We start from the raw sequence: 19621 nt of genomic DNA, 5'->3' as shown, positions 1-19621 counted from the left end.
CAAGGCCTCACCATTAAGGTCACTGTACTGTTCTAGAGATGGGCCATTAAACCAGGCTAATCATAAAGCCACAGAAAGGTGTCAACTACTCCACTTGTTCTTGGATGCCAGCTGGACCTTGAACTACTGATGATCCTTAGGGAAGTTGTGTTGCTAGCCAAGATGTCCCAGACAGATGCTGGGAGAAGGACATTCTTCCAGCACCACAGCACCACTTACAGACCCACATGACATAAAACTCATAATGAAGACCATTTGTCAGTTACACATTTTCTACATGGTTGGCCTAGAATGGTAGACATTTACATTTGGAAGAGACCTTAGAAGCATTGATAATCCTTTCACTTGTCCTAGAAGCATTGATATTTCTTTCAATTGCCTTCTCTATGTCTTTAGAAAGCCTATGGGGGAAATATTCAATTTACCTATTATTAACTATGTCAGACATGATGGGAAATGTTCACCTCCACCCAGGAGATGCACTACTGTCTCCTCAACTCTAGAAGCCATTGATAGTATTTTCTCTGCTTTCCCCAAATACACATCACAAAAAAATATACACCCTTTTTTCCCAACAAAATTATATCAATGAGATATATTTTCTGGGGCTGTTTGCCAAAGGCTTCCTTTTGTTCTGTTTTACACAAGTAGGAAAGACAGTAGTGGGGAGGAAGGCCAAGGTGTCTTCCAGATAAACACAAGCTCCTCAGGAGCTCGTGCTGAGATAGCGTAAAATGTCTGAATGTGAACATGGCATGGCTTTGGACCTGGAAAGTGTGAGTTTTATTCCTCTCCTATTCTTTGACTCTTAGGCTGACCTTTCCAGTTAATCAGCATCTATTTTCTAGCACAACCCACTAGATATAATACTGTCTTCTCTCTGTCTAATATAATTTATTATTCTAGATGAGAAAGATCCACATTTCTTATGAGGGTCCTCCCCAAAATATGGCATTTCCTAAGGATGGAGTCCTGGGTCAGCATGAATATCACAAACAAGGAGGCTATATTATTCTAGAGGTTGAGATTTTGGTGAGATCCTGGGATAGTATAACACATGACAATAAACCCCCATTTCTCCATACTGACACATGAACTGGACCTATCTTCCTGTGTGTTATATTCTTAAAGTTCATAAACTGCTTTTAGCAAAGGGCAGAGAAGTTCAGACTCCACACCTAGATAGGGTAAATACATTAACACTCTTCCTAAACCTTTTAAAGTTATGATTGATTAGATATGTAACTTGAAGAATACTTTGGGAATATGTATTAACAAACTTGCTATTTAATTGAAGAAAAGAGAAATGAGAGTCTGAATATTGTTGTAACTGTTGATTCTGTTGTCCCTAGGAAGAGCCTTTTGTGATGGTAGCAGAGAATATACTTGGACAACCCAAACGCTACAAAGGGTTCTCCATGGATGTCCTGGATGCACTGGCCAAGGCCCTAGGCTTCAAATATGATATTTACCAGGCCCCAGATGGCAGGTATGGTCACCAGCTCCACAATACCTCCTGGAACGGGATGATTGGAGAGCTTATCAGCAAGGTAGGTATCTAAAGCAGATCGATATAGGTGAGGAGCAACTTAGTCTGCCTCTGAGGTGATAGCTAAACTTGGTCCCATTATGCAGTTGGAACCCTGGGACCAGCTAAACAGACCACAGTTACCCTTCTTCACACACTAAGACCTAGTGAAGATTTTTTCTCAGCCCCTACCATGCCTTCTTCTGCTCTTCCATGCTCTCATCCTTTGGTATTCAAGGTTTCCTTTCCCTTTCCACAGCTCTTATTCCTCTGAAACTCATCTACTGTGTCTTTTCTATAATACACCTTTCTGGAAACACACCACTACCTTCAGGTGAAACAAGAGCCCAACTCTGAGGGGGCTGCAGGGGGCTTATGGACTGATCCACAAGTGGAGTGTATATGTGAATGTGTGTAAGTGTGTGTGTGTGTGTGTGTGTGTCTATGTATGTGAGTGAGGGTGTATGTTCTTATTATTATATGTAAGTGGCACCAACTTCTCTCAGCTCTTCGTGTTGTTGTTGTTATGTGCTGTAGAGTAGGACCCTACTCATAACGCCCCTCCTTGGGTTTCCGAGGCAATATCACTACAGAAGTAGATTGCCCCGTCTTCCTTCCGAGGAGTGGTTGGTGGGTTTGAACCTCCAGCCTTCTGGTTAGCAGTCAGGTGTCTTAGGTACTATGCTACCAGAGCTCCCTCAGCCCTTCATACTACTTTCAAATCATTACATTGCCTCCCTCCCATGTTGTTGTTGTTGTTAAGTGCTGTCAAGTCATTTCAGACTCATAGTGACCCCATGCACAGCAGAATGAAACACTGGTCTATCTGGCACCAGCTCCATGATCCCTACTATGCTTGAGCCCATCATCGCAGCCAGTGTCAATCCATCTCGTTGAAGGCTTTCCTCTCTTTCATCGACCCTCCACCCTACCAAGCATGACATCCTTTTCCAGGGAATGGTCCCTCTGACAACATGACCAAAGTAGGGGAGATGAAGTCTGGTCATTCTTGCTTTCAAGGAGCATCTCAGCTGCGCTTCATCCAGGACAGATCTGTTAATTCTTTTAGCAGTCCATGGTCCTTTCAGCATTCTTCGCCAGCACCACAACTCAAAAGCATCAACTCTTTTTAGTCTTCCTTATTCATTGTCCAGCTCTCACATGCATACGAGGTGATTAGAAATATCATGGCTTGTGCCAGGCGCACCTTAGTCCTCAAGGAGACATCCTTGCTCTTCAGCACTTGAAACAGTTCCTTCATGATTGACCTTCCCAGTGCTATACGTTGTCTGAAGTCCTGACTGCTGCTTCCATTGGCATCAGTTGTAGAACCAAGCAATGTGAATTCTTTGAGAACTTCAATCTTCTCTCCATTTACTGTGATGCTGCTCATTGGTCCAGTTGTGAGGATTTTTGTTTTCTTTATATTGAGATGTAATCCATACTTCAGACTGTATTCTTCAGCCTTCATCAGTAAGTGCCTTCCTCCCATAGAATCTACATTCTCATGGAGATACATGGAATGGGTCCAATTCACCATGTTCCCATTCCTGCCACTGTCATCCTATGTCCTCACAGTGATTTATGTTAGTGGCATCTGACTTGGGCTCTCCATCTCCAGTCTGAATGCAGCCATTTCTTGACAATGTATGACATCTCCATGGACAACCTTAGACCTCCAGTTCTTTGATCTCCTCACCTCCAGGGACCTTTGTTTGAGCTCTGCTGCAGGTCCTTGGTCCCATAAATTTTGCTGATATCCTAAAATTTTGAGTCTTAATTATCATTGTTCTACTCCATGAATGCAGTATGTTGTCTTTCTGTTGTTGTTGCATGCCGTCGAGTCGGCCCTGACTCATAGTGACCCCTCCTTGGGTTTCCTAGGCAGTATCACTATGGAAGTAGGATTGCCCAACCTTCCTTCCGAGGAGTGGCTGGTGGGTTTGAACCACAAGCCGTCTGGTTACCAGGCAAGTGTCTTAGCCACTATGCTACCAGAGCTCCCTGTTGTATTTCTAGCTCTCTTAAATCTTCATTCCTAATCCACAGAAACTCTGGTAGCACTGTAGTTAAGGCATTGGGCTGCTAACCACAAGGTAGGCGGTTCAAACCTACCAGCAACTCCATGGGAGGAAGATGAGGTGATCTAGTTCTGCAGAGATTTACAGCCTTGGAATCCCAATGGGTGTTGCTATGAGTTGGAATTGACTCAACGGCAGTGTTTTTTTTTTTTTATTTTTGATTTTTAATACATAGAGGCAGACATTGGACTCATAATCCCTCAGATTTCTTTTAAGCATTTCTTAAAAACAACTTAATTGATGTATCAGTTTCATACTATAATATTCACTCATTTTAGGTGAATAGTTTAATGATTTTTACTAAATTTACTTAGTTGTACAGCCAATACTATAATCCAATTTTAAACTATTTCATTACCCTAACACTATCCAACCCCCAGTCCTAGCTAACATTTACTTACTTTTTGTAGATTTGACCTTCTGAATGTTTCATAGCAGTGGAGTAATACAATAGGTTATCTTTCTCTTAGCTTAGAGGTTTTCTTCCTCTTAGCTTAATGAATTTGGGGTTCATCCTCTTACATTTTTAACACTCTCCTTATAATATATTCTTCTCTCCCTTGTGTATCTTCTGTGGTTGATAAACAAACCACTCTTCCCTTCATTTCTTATGGTTCCCTGTGTTTTGGATTTCTTGCTTCACCCAAACCCTGAACTGATCTTATTGTTGACCTTCTTCACTCTGATATCCAGGTGACTGAAAACCATAGGAGGAAAAGAATCACTGATCTTTCCAGGTGGAGGTATGAGCAATGGGCTGTCTCTCATCTCAGTTGGGCTTGAGTTTCTTAACTTGTACTTTGTTGGTCTTCTCAGCTACATCACTGGGAGACTCTTCCAAAAGTTTACATTTCTTCAGCTACCTAGTAATCTATCAAACTCAATCTGAAGAAGAAGAAATATTTTTAGTGAGGAAAAAAATTGAGACTTCTGGGCAGGAAATTCTACTTCAGATTCCTGTGAAATCCATATCACAGGCACCTGCCCTCCCTTTCATTCTCAGAGGGGGGCATGTTTCTCCTCCTGTAACAGGTTCACCATTTCACCTGTGCTCATGAGTCTATTATTCCCTTGTTCCTTCTCTAGACTCTCCTTCATGCATTAGTTTTCCTCTACCATATATTTAAACCCATCCTGCTGCTCCATTGACACTCTTCCTCAGTCATGAAATATGTTCCACACTCTCCTATACTAAAACAAAACAAAACAACACTGGATCTTGTATTGTTGAGAAATGAAGTAAGAGTCAGAAATGTAAATGTCATAGAGTAAGAGAGCTTTGATGTAGTTACCTCCAAAATGTTTTTTTTTTTTTCTCTTTACCTGAGGTAAATGGCTGGATTTCACAATGTTGAACATAAGCATATCTTTTCCTCTAGCTCATATATTTCTATTGTTGTTAACTGCTATCCATTTGGCCCCTGACTAATGGATACCCATTCACAGAGGGACAAAACACTCCCAGTCCTTTTGCATTCCCATGATTGGTTGAAGATTGGAGTGTTGTGATCCATAGAGTTCTCATTGGCTTAGTTTTGGAAGCAGATAACCAGGATTTTCTTCCAAGTACATTTAGTCTGGAAGCTCAGCTAAGACCTGTCAGCTTCACAGCAACAAGCAAGCCTCACTGATAGATAAGGGGTGACTTTGGTATTAAACTCAATAAAATTCATATATGTGTATTTCTACAGTTTGAGTATTTAGGGTGGATCAGTTCTCACGATTAGTTACTCTAAAACAAACCTTGTTCTGATGTCTTCCACTTGAAGGCCCAAAAGCCAAAATCAAGAAGGTCACCATACATTAGAGTGACTTTGTGGATAAAGTTAGACTATTGTGTTTTTGTTGTTAGGTGCTATCGAGTCAGCTCTGATTCATAGCAACCCTACGTGTAACAGAATGAAACATTTCCTGGTTAAGTCTCATCCTTAACTATTCTTGATTTTCCTGAGCCCATCATTGTAGTTACTGTGTCAATCCATCTTGTTAATGGTCTTCCCCTTTTTTTGCTGACCCTCCACTTTACCAAGCATGATATTCTTCTCCAGGAAATGGTCCCTTCTAACAACATGACCATGGTAGTTAAGATGAAGTCTAGCCATTCTCACTTCCAAAGGGCATTCTGACTGCACTTCCTCTAAGACAGATTTGTTTGTTCTTCTGAAGTACGTTCAGTATTCTTCACCAGGAATATATCTCAAAACCATCAACTCTTGTTCACTCTTCCTTATTCATTGTCAAGCAAATGAAGCTATTGAATGCACCATGACTTGGGTTAGGTGCACCTTAGTCTTCAAGCTGACATCTTTGCTCTTCAACATTTTAAAGAGATATTTTCCAGAAGATTTACCCAGTACTATATGATATCTAATTTCTTGACTGCTGCTTCCATTGACATTGATTGTGGAAACAAGTAATATGAAATCTTTGGCAACTTAAATATTTTCTCCATTTATTGTTATGCTCTTATTGGTCCAGTTGTGAGGATTTTAATTTTCTTTATGTTGAGGTGTAATCCATACTACAGACTGTAGTCTTTAATCTTCATCAGTAATTACTTCAAATCATCTTCACTTTCAGCAAACAAGGTTGTCTCATTTGCATATCTCAGGTTGTTAATATGTCTTCCCCCAATCCTGATGCCATGTTCTTCTTCATATAGTTCATCTTCTTGGATTATTTGCTCATGATACAGATTGAATAAGTATGGTGAAAGGGTACAACCCTGACATACACCCTTCTTGATTTTAAACTGTGAAGTATCCCCTTATTCTGTTTGAATGACAGCCTACTGGTCTATGTATAGGTTCCTCACATTCATAATGAAGTGTTCTGGAATTCCCATTCTTCTCAATGTTATCCATAATTTGTTATGATACACACAGCCTAATATTTTACATAGTAAATAAAATACAAGTTAACATCTTTCTGGCATTCTTTGCTTTCAGACAAGTTCCATTTGACATCAGCAATGATATCCCTCATTCCACATCCTCTTCTGAATCCTGCTTGCATTTCTGGAAGTTCTCTGTCAATATACTGCTGCAACCATTTTTTAATTATCTTCAGCAAAATTTTACTTGCATGTGATATTAATGGTATTGTTTGATAATCTCCACATTCTATGAGATCACCTTTCTTTGGAATGGGTTTACATATTGATCTATTCCAGTCAGTTGGCCAGGTAGCTGTCTTCCAAATTTCTTGGCATAGACAAGTAAGTGCCTCTAGCACAGTATCCATTTGTTGAAACATCTCAATGCGTATTCTGTCAATCCCTGGAGCCTTGTTTTCAACCAATTCTTTTAGTGCAGCATGGACTTCTTCCTTTAAAACCATTGTTTCTTGATCATATGCCACCTCCTGAAATAGTTGAACATTGACCAATTCTATTTCATACAGTGATTTTCTGTATTCCTTCCATCTTCTTTTGATGCTTCCTGCATCATTCAATATTTTGTCCATTGAATCTTTCTGTGTTCCAACTTGAGACCTGAATTTTTCCTTCAGTTCTCTCAGCTTGAGAAATGCCAAGTGTATTTTTCCCTTTTGGTTTTTTAACTCCAGGTCTTTGCACATTTCATTATAATAATTGACTTTGTCTTCTGGAGTTGCTCTTTGAAATTTTGTAATTTCTTCCATTTACTTTAGCTACTCCCCATCCAAGAGCAAGTCTCAGATTCTCTTCTGACATCAATTTTGGTCTTGTCTTCCTTTCCTGTCTTTTAAAGAACTTTTTAAAGTGAGACTCTAGACCTTATTGGAGACCCTAACCTCTACTAGTCTTGGAAGTTTTCTCCCCACCCTGATATAGTTCCATCTTAATGGAGTCTTTGTTCATTTTTTAAATGAAGCCCATGATGGAAAACAAAATCTTGGGAAATTATTTTGAAATCAACAGCCCAGATTTTCTGTAGGAAGAATCAACTCATGACTGTGCAGCTTGTGAGTTAAAGATGGTAGAAGATCAAAAGGAATAACGATCCCTTTATTACTAGCAGGCTTTCACTCTACGGCATAAAGTATGCATGTAACACAGTCAGGGACCAACACATTAATGGAATTCAAGATTTTTGTACAATTCATCATATCATTTCAAACAAATTTTAGAAAAGAGAGAGATTGATGTGAGCTAATGGAATCTGGGGAGTCTTGTTAGGAAAATGGAGTGTCTCTGTTGAAGTATACGGAGGCTGCAGATAAGTCTAGAAGAAGATAGAAAAGCCGTCTTGCTGGGGTGAAAGGAAACATGGGGAAATGAGAAGAGACAGAGAACTAAGGTTTGCTAGGTAGAACATAAAGAAAGTGAGGAAAAGCTGTAATTCATACAAGAATGAAGAAGGTTTTTTAGACTCTTTTCTTCAGAAGAGGTTTCCAGGAGTGTTTAGGGCTGGGGAGAGAAATTTATAAGGTGAAGGAGATAGTATAAACAACTTAGTGTTGGATTTTTTTTCCTTACTTAATTCGAGGTCGGTCACAGAATGTCAGCACTCAAATCCATTTCCTCAAAGGGCAAAAGATGAACTTTCATTCAAGGCAGAACCCAGCAATTCAGGATTGTTAAGGATTAATTCTGATGAGATGATTTTGCTTTTCAGAGAGCAGACTTGGCGATCTCCGCCATCACAATCACCCCAGAGAGAGAGAGTGTTGTGGACTTCAGCAAGCGGTACATGGACTACTCAGTTGGAATGCTAATCAAGAAGCCTGAAGAAAGAATCAGCATATTTTCTCTCTTTGCTCCATTTGATTTCGCTGTGTGGGCCTGCATTGCGGCAGCCATCCCTGTGGTTGGGGTGCTGATATTTGTATTGAATCGGATTCAGGCTGTGAAGGCTCAAAATGCAGGTCAGCCCCGACCATCCACCACTGCCACCCTACACAGTGCTATCTGGATAGTCTACGGCACCTTCGTACAACAAGGTACCTTTCTGGTTTTCTGGTATTTGAATAGTTCTAGGTCTTGGAGTGGGAGACCTGGGTTCAGTTTGCGGCCAGTACACCTCATGTGCAGCCACCACCCATCTGTCAGTGGAGACTTGCAGTTTGCTATGATGCTGAACAGATTTCAATAGAGCATCCAGACTGAGAAGTACTACTTCTGAAAATCATCCAATAATAATCCTTATAGATCACCACAGTCTGATCCACAGTCAATCATGGGATTAGCAGATAGCTGTTTGTTCTGTTGTGCAGGGGGTCACCATGAGCCAGAGGCTGACTCAGTGGAGCTGAGAACAACAGGGTGCTTGAAGAACTTATCCATTAGCAAAGCTTTTTGAGACATTTTACAAAAGTAATTTTAAATGAAATTTTATTTTATCTCTAGTACAGTACTAATATTATGCTGCACTCAATTCTCTGAGGAATATTAGATAGAGATTAAATGATATTAAAAGGATCTCAACTTCAAATCTTGACTCTCCACTACTGAATAAAACTAACTTTGAAGTTCTACTTTGCACTTTCTCCTCTTCCACATCAGACTACTTGTTATGCACACGAGGTTGTCCTATGAAGCCCTGTGTCTTGGTTAAATTTGAATTTTTAATGGAAAAAAAAAAATCACAATTGTGTTACAATCATGTAAATAGTTGTCCATCCATTCTTAAGACCCCAAGTGCTTATGTCTCTGAAAGGTTTGGATACCACCTTGTGAGTTACAAGATCACACAATTTTGACTGGAATCTACAAATTGCAGAGTTCCTAATGTGAGACTTGGCCTCACTTTCAACATGGCAATTGCTGTGCATGGTTATATAAGGAGAATAGGCAATGGTAAGCTTTATCCTACTACCAACTAAGGGTACAAAGACAAATAATTAGCCTCAGGAGGCAGTCTGTAACTGAAAGTCACGTGCAATGATTTCTGAAAATCCTGGTGGGGAAAAAAAGTTATCTAGTGAGAGGTGAATATTAGTAAAATCGATATGGTATATTTGGCTGATGATATTTCTACATAAGTATTTGCATAGAGCTAATAGGGCAAAGTTATTATAACTTCTTAGCCATAGCCAACCATCTTGAGGGAGTGAATCACTGGGCCCGTGGGCTTGGGACCATGATCATGGGACATGTCAAGCTCAATTGCCATAAGATATTATACAAAAACATTGTTCTACATCCTACTTTGATGAATAGCAACTGGGGTCTTAAAGGCTTGCAAATGGCTGATTAGATGCAACAATTAGTCTTCCCTTGTCTGGAGCAAAGAAGAATAATGAAAACCAAAGATGCATGGAAACAATTAGTCCAGGAGACTAGTGGACCATGCAAACCTCAGCCTATATGACCCTGAGACCAGAAGAAGTAGATGGTGACCACCTACTACTGTCAACTTCTTGGAAAGGGATCAGTGTAGGAGAGCCTGGATGGAGTGGGTGAAAAAGGAGGAAAAAAACTTAGAATCATAACAAAGATCAGGCTTACTGGTGTGATAGATACTGGTGAAACTCGAAACTATGGCCCATAGTCACCCTGCAGACCTGGAATTGAACTTACTCCCGTGGCTTCCAGCCAAGCAACAGACAGGTATATAAGGTGAACATTTACAGCAGGTAGTTATACTTCTTAGAACAATCATTCATGGGAGACAGAAGGAGCACAAGGATAGCTCAGAGGGCAGGAATGAACAGGAAAGAAGGACACAGGGAAAAGGTAACCACAGGGAGGAAGTGGGAAGAGAGCTATTACATTATGGGGATTACAATCAATGCCGTGAAACAAGATGTGTATGCACTGCTGTATGGAAAGTAAATTTGCTTTGTAAACTTTCACTCAAATCACAATAAAATTTTAAAAACTGAAAAAAAAAAAAGAAAGTAAAAACAAAAGTAATATGGTACATCTGATTTCTGAGTTTTGAAGAAAGCTATGGAATACTCCTTGTTTGAGGTAATTCTGTTTTTACATAATTCCTGAGACTACTATATGTGAATTTGAAATTGGAAAGGAATCTTACATCAGGTTGCAGCACTGTAAGTTCTTATCACTGTACATTAGAATTTCCATCTGGAAGATTTGGTGTTCAGAACTCTATCCTTGGGGTTTTGACAAATTTCACACTGCTAAGTGGCAGTCTTGGGAGCTCTGGTAGCATAGTGGCTAAGACACTTGCCTGCTAACCAGACGGCTGGCAGTTCAAACCCACCAGCCACTCCTCAGAAGGAAGGCTGGGCAATCCTACTTCCGTAGTGATACTGCCTCAGAAACCCAAGGAGGGGTCACTATGAGTTGGGGCTGACTCGATGGCACATAACAACAACAACAACAACAAGTGGCCAGTCTTACATTTCCCATTTTTGTCCCTTTCTAAGAGTGGTGGTGGTCTTAGGATTCTTTTCCAGAATTATAACTGTCCTCACACCCAGCTGGTCACCATTTTCCTTCTTGTAAGCCCCTCAATCAAGGTTGAGAGCACCAGCATTAATGGAGGTCCAATGGAGGGCAGAGTTTCTTGATGGGGTGGAGATTAGAGTTCAAGCTTCAGGTCAAGCTCCCTTTGCCTGTCTCCTATAGGTGGTGAGTCCTCAGTAAACTCAATGGCCATGCGCATTGTGATGGGCAGCTGGTGGCTCTTCACCCTCATCGTGTGCTCCTCCTACACTGCCAATCTCGCTGCTTTTCTCACAGTGTCCAGGATGGACAATCCCATAAGGTAAGACCCATCCCTGCTTCCAGATCTGGGGCCATTTGACTCTGAGAAGGCACAAAGAGAATACAGACCTATCAGGGGCAGCCTGTGTCCTAGAGAGAACCTGGAGGCAGGCATGGACTCCTATTCTGGATCTGCCATTTGATAATGTAATCATTTAGTTCATGGAGAAAAATGACTCGCCTGTTGTATTGTATTCCATGCACAATTAACTAATGTAAAAAATATATATAAAGTTATTAAATAATATTCTCTGAACATTTACAGGCTACTAACAAACCTTAAATCAAAATATTAAAAATTAGCAAAATTAAATTTCCAAAGTCATTTAAACATTGACTATACATTTACTTAATCAAATCTTTTTAAACATTTAATTAAAATTAATTAAATCCACAAGTCTAATATATCTTTCAAATTTCCAAACACCTTAAATGATTTTAGTAAGCAGGTCAATTATCACAATGATTAAAAACTTATTTCAATTACAATTATAAAATCATAAAATTACTGAAACCCAGGACTGAAATATTTTCTTCATTATTTACATTTTTATAAAATTTAAAACAATAGCATAAAAAGAATCAACCTAAAGTAATGAAATAACTCGTGGAAATGCCTTTGTTCTATGAGTAGATTCCCATGTGCAATGTAAATTACAAAAGCTCTTGTACAAAGTGAAATTGTTGGATATGTGCTTTGCTCTACTGCGTGTAGGCTGGAATCTATTTGCACATCATTGGGTACAATATAGGCTCTCCCTTGAGCCCTGTCTTAGGTTTTCTGAGTGTATCTTTGACTCACCATGCTCACTAACATTATATTGACTCCTTGTATTCCCAGCTCTAATCATGTCATCCAAACTCGAGCAGCCTCTATGTCTCCCAATTGTCTATTTAAAAAAAGTTGAAACTCCTTGACTAGGAAGCAAGATTTAATATGATGTTATCTAATATTTTAGAGGTAATTATAAATTACAAACAATTTGTGAGAAATATTGCAGAGACATCCCCTTTTACCCTTTACCCAGTTTCCCCAATAGTAACATTTTACAAAGCTATGTATATCACAACAGAATACTGACATTGATACAATTGACATATTCAGAGTTCTCCTTTCCACTAGTATTCTCTGTGTATGTTTGTGTCTCTGTGTGTGTGTGTATTTAGTTGCATACAATTTTAGCACATGTTTTGGTTTGTATAACCACCATAGTAAAGATAAAGAACAGTTTCATCACTGCAAGGATCCCTTCTGTTATCTTTTTTATAATGAAAGTCTACCTCCCTCCCATTTCTACCCTGCCCTCATCCCTAACCCTTAGAAACTACTCATCTGCTCTCCATTTCCAAAATTTTGTCATTTCAAAATATGTCATATAAATGGAATCATACAGTATATAACATTATATAATTTTATTTTTTAACTCAGCATATTTCCTGGAGATTTATTCAAGTGGTTACATGTATCATGATTTTTTTTTTTCATTTATTTTCTCTCTCTCTGTTCTTTTTGTTTTGTTTTGTTTTGTTTTTAATTTTTAGTGAGTAGTATTCAAATGCACCTAAGTTTGTTTAATCATTCACCCATTGAAGGACATCTGGGTTATTTCCAAGTTTTGATTATTATGAATAAAACTGCCATGAACAACATATGCATATTTATGCGTGAACATAAGTTTTAATTTCTCCGGGACAAATGCTCAAGGGTACAATTTCTGAATCTTATAGTTATTGACTGTTGAGTTTTATGAGACACTATCATTGTTTTCTAAAATGGTTGTACTATTTTTCATTTCTACCAGAGATATATGAGTGATCTAGTTTCTCTGCATCCTTGCAAGTATTTAGTGTTGTCATTATTTTTTATTTTACCATTCTAATAGGCATGCATTGATATCTAATTACAGCATTAATTTGTGTTTTCCTGATGGTAAATGTTGTTGGACATCTTTTCATGTGCTAATTTGTCATCTGTATATTATTTTTGGTGAAACGACTGTTCAACTTTTTGTCCATTTTCTAATAGGCTTATTTGATTATTATCATTGAATTTTGAGAATTCTTTGTATATTCTAAACAATTGTCCTTTGTCAGATATGCAACTTGCAAATATTTTCTCCCACTCTGTAGTTTATCTTTTCAACCTATTAATAGTCTTTCACAAAGTAAATGTTTTTAGCTGTAAAGAATTCTAATTTGTAAATCTTTTTGTATCATGCTTTTGGTGTCAAGAACTCTTTGTGTAGCCCTAGATCCTGAAGATTTTCTTTCTTTTGTTTTGTTTTTATTTTTTTTCTAAAAGTTTTATAGTTTTACATTGAAGTCCATGATCTATGTTAATTTTTATATAAGGGCACAGGGTTAGATCAAAGTTCATTTTAATTTAATTTTTATCTATGGATGACCAATTTCTCTAACACCATTCATTTAAAAAGCTATTCTTCCTCCATTGAATTAGTTTTGCATTTTTGTCAAAAATCATTTAGGCATATTTGTGTGGGTCTACTTCTAGATTCTCTATTCTGTTACAGTGATGTATGAACCTCTATCTTTGCCATTACAATACCGTCTTAATTACTGTAGCTAAATAGTAAGAGTTGTGTCCTTAGATAGCGCAAACAGTGGCCATGAATCAAAATTGTATTGACTGCAACTGTTTATTAGGAGACCCTTGGTAGTGCACTTGATTGAGCACTTGGCTACTAACTGAAAGCTTGGCAGTTTGAGTCCAACGAGAGGTGTTTCAGAAGAAAGGCCTTGTTATCTACTTCTGATATGCCATAGCCATTGAAAACCCCATGGAGTTGAGTTCTACTCTGTCACATATGAAGTCACTATGAGTTAGAATATGTTTATTTGTTTTTAATATGAAGTAGAATATTCTTTCTCATTTTATTCTTTTTGTTAAGATTGTTTTAGCTCTTTGACTCAACAGTAATGGGTAGGGTCTCCTTTCCATGTAAACTCTAGAATAAGTTTTCTAGGTCTTCAAAAAAAATTGCTGGAATTTTTATAACAATTATATTGATTCTAGGTTTAAGTATCTTAATTTTATAAATCCTAACTTGCTGAGATTAAGTGTCATGAATGGGTGTTGGATCTTGCCAAATGCTTTTTTCTACATTTGTTAATAGGATCATATAACTTTTATTCATTAGCTTGTTAGTATGATATATAACATTCATTGAATTTTAACTATAGCATATTGCTATTGTTAGGTGCTGGTGAATGGTTCCAAATCACAGTGGCCCTATATACACCATCCTCACAATTGTTACTATGTTTGAGCTCATTGTTTCAGGCACTGAATCAATCTATTCCATTGAAGGTCTTCCTCTTCTGGCTGACCCTCTACTTTAACAAGTATAATGTCTTTCTCTAGGGAATGGTCCTTCCTGATTACATGTGCAAAGTAAGTGAGAGAAAGTAATGCCATTCTCTCTTCTAAGGGGCATTCTGGTTATACTCCTTGTAAAACAGATTTGTTTGTTCTTCTGGCATTCCATGATATATTTAACATTTTTTTCTAACACCATAATTCAAAGACATCAATTCTTCTTCAGTTTTCCTAATCCATTTTCTAGATTTTAAGTGCATATAAGGCAATTGAATATAGCATGGCTTAGGTCAGATGCAGTTTAGTCCTCAAAGTGACATCTCTACTTTTTAACATTTTAAGTGGGAGTATCACTATAGATATTTTAGACATGAAAATGATAGTAAGACAATATTATGAACAACTTTTCTGGCAATGCATTCAATAATTTAGATGCAATGGATATATTTATTGAAAAGAAAACTTATCCAAATTGGTCTTTTTCAAAATAAGATAGAAATAATAATGTACCTATGAAAGAAATGCATTTTTCAACCAAATATCTCACCACAAATAAAATCTCAAGACTAGATATATTTACTAGTGAATTCTATGAAACATCCAAAAACATAATAATAATCTTAAACTCTTTTAGAAAAAGGAAAATATAATATTTTTAATTCATATTATGAATCCAGAATTACTCTAATACCAAAAGCTGAGAAAAAATTACAAAACAAAAAAAAATTATAGACCAATATCCCCTATAAATTTAACTGCAGAAATCCTAAGCAAAATATTAGCAAATTGAATCCAGCAATATATAAAAAATAATAAATCATGTTCAAGTAAGGATTTAACTCTGATATACAAGCTTGCTCAGCATTTAAAAACCATCAATATAATTCATCCATTAACAAAATAATGAATGAAAAGGAATGGTGTGACATTCGTTGTCACAAAGGATGTTTCAAGATCTATCCTGAAGTACAATGATGATAGTGATAGGACAATATGCATAAACTTGCAAGGAAGACGAGTTAATATGACTATTATTCAAATTTACACACAACCACCAAAGCCAAAGATGAGGAAATTGAAAATTTTTACCAACTTCTGCAGTCTGAAATTAACCAAACATGTGATCAAGATGTGTTGATTATCACTGGTCATAGGAATGCAAAAATTGGAAACAAAAAAGAATCACCGGTAGTTGGAAAATACAGCCTTGGTGATAGAAATAACACTGCAGTTTGCATAGTATAATTTTGTAGACCAACAACTTATTCATTGCAAATACCTTTTTTCACCACAAATGACAGCTATACACGTGGTCTTCACCAGATGGAGTACACAGGAATCAGATGGACTGCATCTGTACCAAGAGACAATGGAAAAGCTCAATATTTTCAGCCAAAACAAGGCCAGGAGCTGACTGTGGAAGAGACCATTAACTGCTCATATGCAAGTTCAAATTGAAGCTGAAGACAATTAAAACATGTCTACAAAAGCTAAAATATGATTTTGAATATATCTCTCCAGAATTTAGAGACCATCTAAAGAATAGATTTGATGCACTGAACACCAGTGACCAAAAACTAGAAGAATTGTGGGATGACATCAAGAACATCATCCATGAAGAAACCAAAAGGTCATTAAAAAGACAGGAAAGGAAGAAAAGACCAAAATGGATGTCAGAAGAGACTCTGAAACTTGCACTTGAATGGAGAGTAGCTAAAACAAATGGAAGAAATTACAAGATAAAAGAGCTGAAAAGAAGGTTTCAAAGAGCAGCTCGAGGAGACAAAGCCAATTACTATAATGAGATATGCAAAAACCTGGAGTTAGAAAACCAAAAGGGAAGACCACACTTGACATTTCTCAAGCTGAAAGAACTGAAGACAAAATTCAAGCCTTGAGTTGCAATATTGAAAAATTCAATGGGCAAAATATTGAATGATGTAGGAAATATCAAAAGAAGATGGAATGAATACACAGAGTCACTGTACCAAAAAGAATTAGTTGATGATCATCCATTTCAGGAGGTGGCATAAGATCAAGAAAGATCAAGAACAGTGGTGTTGAAGGAAGAAGTCGAAGCTGCACTGAAGGAACTGGCAAACAACAAGGCTCCAGGAATTGACAGAATACCCATTGAGATGTTTCAATAAATGGATGCCACGCTGGAGACACTCACTTGTCTATATACTAAGAAATTTGGAAGACAGCTACCTGGCCAACTGACTGGAAGGGATCCATATTTGTACCCATTCCAAAGAAAGATGATCCCACAGAATGTGGAAATTATCAAACAATATCATTAATATCACACATAAGTAAAATCTTGCTCCAGATAATTCAAAAATGGTTGCAGGGAACTTCCAGAAATGGAAGCTGGATTTAAAAGAGAATGTGGAATGAGGGATATCATTGCTGATGTCAGATGGAACTTGTCTGCAAGCAAATACCAGAAAGATGTTTACTTGTGTTTTATTGACTATGCAAAAGTATTCAATTGTGTTCATCATAACAAATGGCTAACAATGAAAAGAATGGGGATTCCAGAACACATGATTATGCTTCATTGTGCTCATAGAACCTGTATATAGACCAGGAGGCAGTCTCTCTAACAGAACAAGGAGATACTGCATGATTTAAAATCAGGAAGGGTGTGTGTCAGTGTTGTATCCTTTCACCATACTTAATCAATCTGTATGCTGAACAAATAATCCCAGAAGGTGGACTGTATGAAGAAGAGCATGGCATCAGGATTAAAGGAAGGCTCACTAATAACCTGTTAGATAATACAATTTTGCTTGCTGAGATTGAGGGTGACTTGAAGCACTTACTGATGAAAATTCAAGACTACAGTCTGCAATATGGATTACATCTCAACATAAAGAAAACAAAAATCCTCACAACTGGACCATTAAGCAGCATCGTGATAAATGGATAAAAGATTGAAGTTGTTAAAGATTTCATATTACTTGGTTCCACAATTGGCACCAATGGAAACAATAGTCAAGACATCAGACAATGTGTTGCACTGGGCAAATCTACTGCAAAAGATCTCTTAAAAAAATAAAAAAATTACTATTTTTTTAAATTATTATTTTAAGAGCTTGTTTTACATTCAACAATATGTGTACATTTAATTTCACTCCCCTTTTACCATACCATGTCCAACCCTAACCCAGTCTACTCCCCTTCCTACCCCGTAACTCACCCCTTGTGCCCCTCATATTTATGCACTCCTGTTTGTCCTGCATTTCCTCAATCTGAATGTTGGTCTTCTAGTGTCCTGTGGTCTACTGCTCTAACGGATGTATCACCATAGAGTATGTGGGTATGCCATCTTGGGTTGAGTGGTCTGCGTATACATCTTGTTAACTATTGGGCTGAGAGTCAGTCCCTTGTGTGTTTTATTCCAGGCACAGAATGTATTCCAGAATATATTGGCGGTCTCCTCAGATTTCACCTGACCAGTAATTCTGGTCATTATTGAGTTTTGGGATTTTGTTCCATGTTTTTCCTCCCATTCTATCTCCAGATTTGATCCTTTCCTGAGTGGTTGGCATTGGTAGCCTGGCACCATCTAGTTCTTCTGGTCTTGAGGGCCATCGTGTCCTAGGGCTGAGTGCTACAAAATGCCTTTGTTTTTTTGCACTGTTCTTCGCTTCCGACACTAGGAGACCGTAAGCTGCATCTTAGATGGCAGCTTGATAGCTTTTAAGACCCCAGTCACTACTCACCAATGCAGGATGAGGAACAAGGCTTTTATGTATTTTGTTGTGCCAATTGAGTCTGGTGCCCCCCAGTACTATCATCCAGAGATGGTAGATCTATAAGATCTTTCTCCCATAGTGTCTGGTTGTCTGTGAGGGACTACTTTTTGTCTTCTATTGTTTCTGCAAGGATTGCAGGTATTTTGTATCACTGGTGTCTGTGCAAGATTAACCTCAGCTGAGTCTACCCTTAGTCTAGAGTATACTTCTGTCCACTGACCCCCTTCTGATCGTCTCAGGTGTTTATGTGTTTATCTGTAGCCTGATGTTTGGTGTTAATGACAATGCAGTATTGTGGACACATTGGTTGGTATTAGCATCTGTCATCTATCACTTATGTGCACAATTTGGTGTCTTCTCATTTCCCAATATCATCATGGTAGTCACAGATCCTTTCTCAATATCCCTCCCCCTACCACGTCAGTGTGTAGGCCCCAACTAGCCCAAAATTAATCCCTCCTCTTCCCTTCCCATCCCAGTAACTTACAAAGTGAGTTCCATTTCCCAAGCAAACCCTTTGTCTTTTTATAGTAATGGGCTCATACAGTACTTGTCTTTCTGAGATTGATTTATTTTACTCAGCATAATGTCCTCTAGGCTCATCCATGTTGTGAGATGATTCGCGTATCCCTCATTGTTCTTTAATGTAGCATAGTATTCCATTGTGTACATGTACCATAATTTGGTTATCCTCTCATCCATTGATGGGCATTTAGATTGTTTCCATCTCTTCGTTATAGTGAATTGTGCTGCAATGAACATAGGTGTGCATATGTCTGTACATGCGCTATCTCTCACTCTTTGGGATACATTCCTAGTAATGGAATTTCTGGGTCAAATGGTACTTTTATTTTCAGTTTTCTAAGGAAACGCCATACCGTTTGCCACAATGGCTGTACCATTTTACAATCCCACCAGCAGTGCACAAGAGTTCCAATCTCTCTGCAACCTTGCTAGCATTTGTTATTTTCTGACCCATTCAACTTTGCTATTATTACTGGGGTGAGATGATATCTCATTGTTGTTCTGATTTGCATCTCTCTAAAGATTAATAATCGAGAGCAATTTCTCCTGTGTTTGTTGGCTGCCTGTATATCTTCTTTGGTGAAGTGTCTGTTCAAGTCTTTTGCCCATTTGTGAATTGGGTTATTTATCTTTTTGGTGTTGAGGTGTTGAAGTTTTCTATAGATTTTGGAGATAAGTCTTTTATCAGATATGCCATAGGCAAATATTTTCTCCCAATCTGTAGGTTCT

At 38.0% G+C, this 19621-nt stretch overlaps 1 protein-coding gene across 1 annotated transcript in view; it reads left to right on the top strand.

The window, feature by feature from the left end:
* The window catches only part of GRID1 (glutamate ionotropic receptor delta type subunit 1), a 1411601-nt gene that overhangs the window by 1174167 nt on the left and 217813 nt on the right, over window positions 1-19621 (top strand). The window contains exons 10-12 of the mRNA XM_007941430.2: window positions 1353-1550; window positions 8208-8532; window positions 11129-11267. Coding sequence (XP_007939621.1) covers window positions 1353-1550; window positions 8208-8532; window positions 11129-11267 — 662 coding nt within the window. The remainder of the gene's footprint in view (window positions 1-1352; window positions 1551-8207; window positions 8533-11128; window positions 11268-19621) is intronic.

This window comes from Orycteropus afer, unplaced genomic scaffold (assembly GCF_000298275.1).
Source record: "Orycteropus afer afer isolate SDZICR_OR568_19922 unplaced genomic scaffold, OryAfe1.0 scaffold00080, whole genome shotgun sequence".
In the NCBI taxonomy this organism is placed as follows: domain Eukaryota; kingdom Metazoa; phylum Chordata; class Mammalia; order Tubulidentata; family Orycteropodidae; genus Orycteropus; species Orycteropus afer.
Note: the sequence above shows the minus strand (reverse complement) of the source record. Positions and strands in the feature narration are given on the sequence as shown.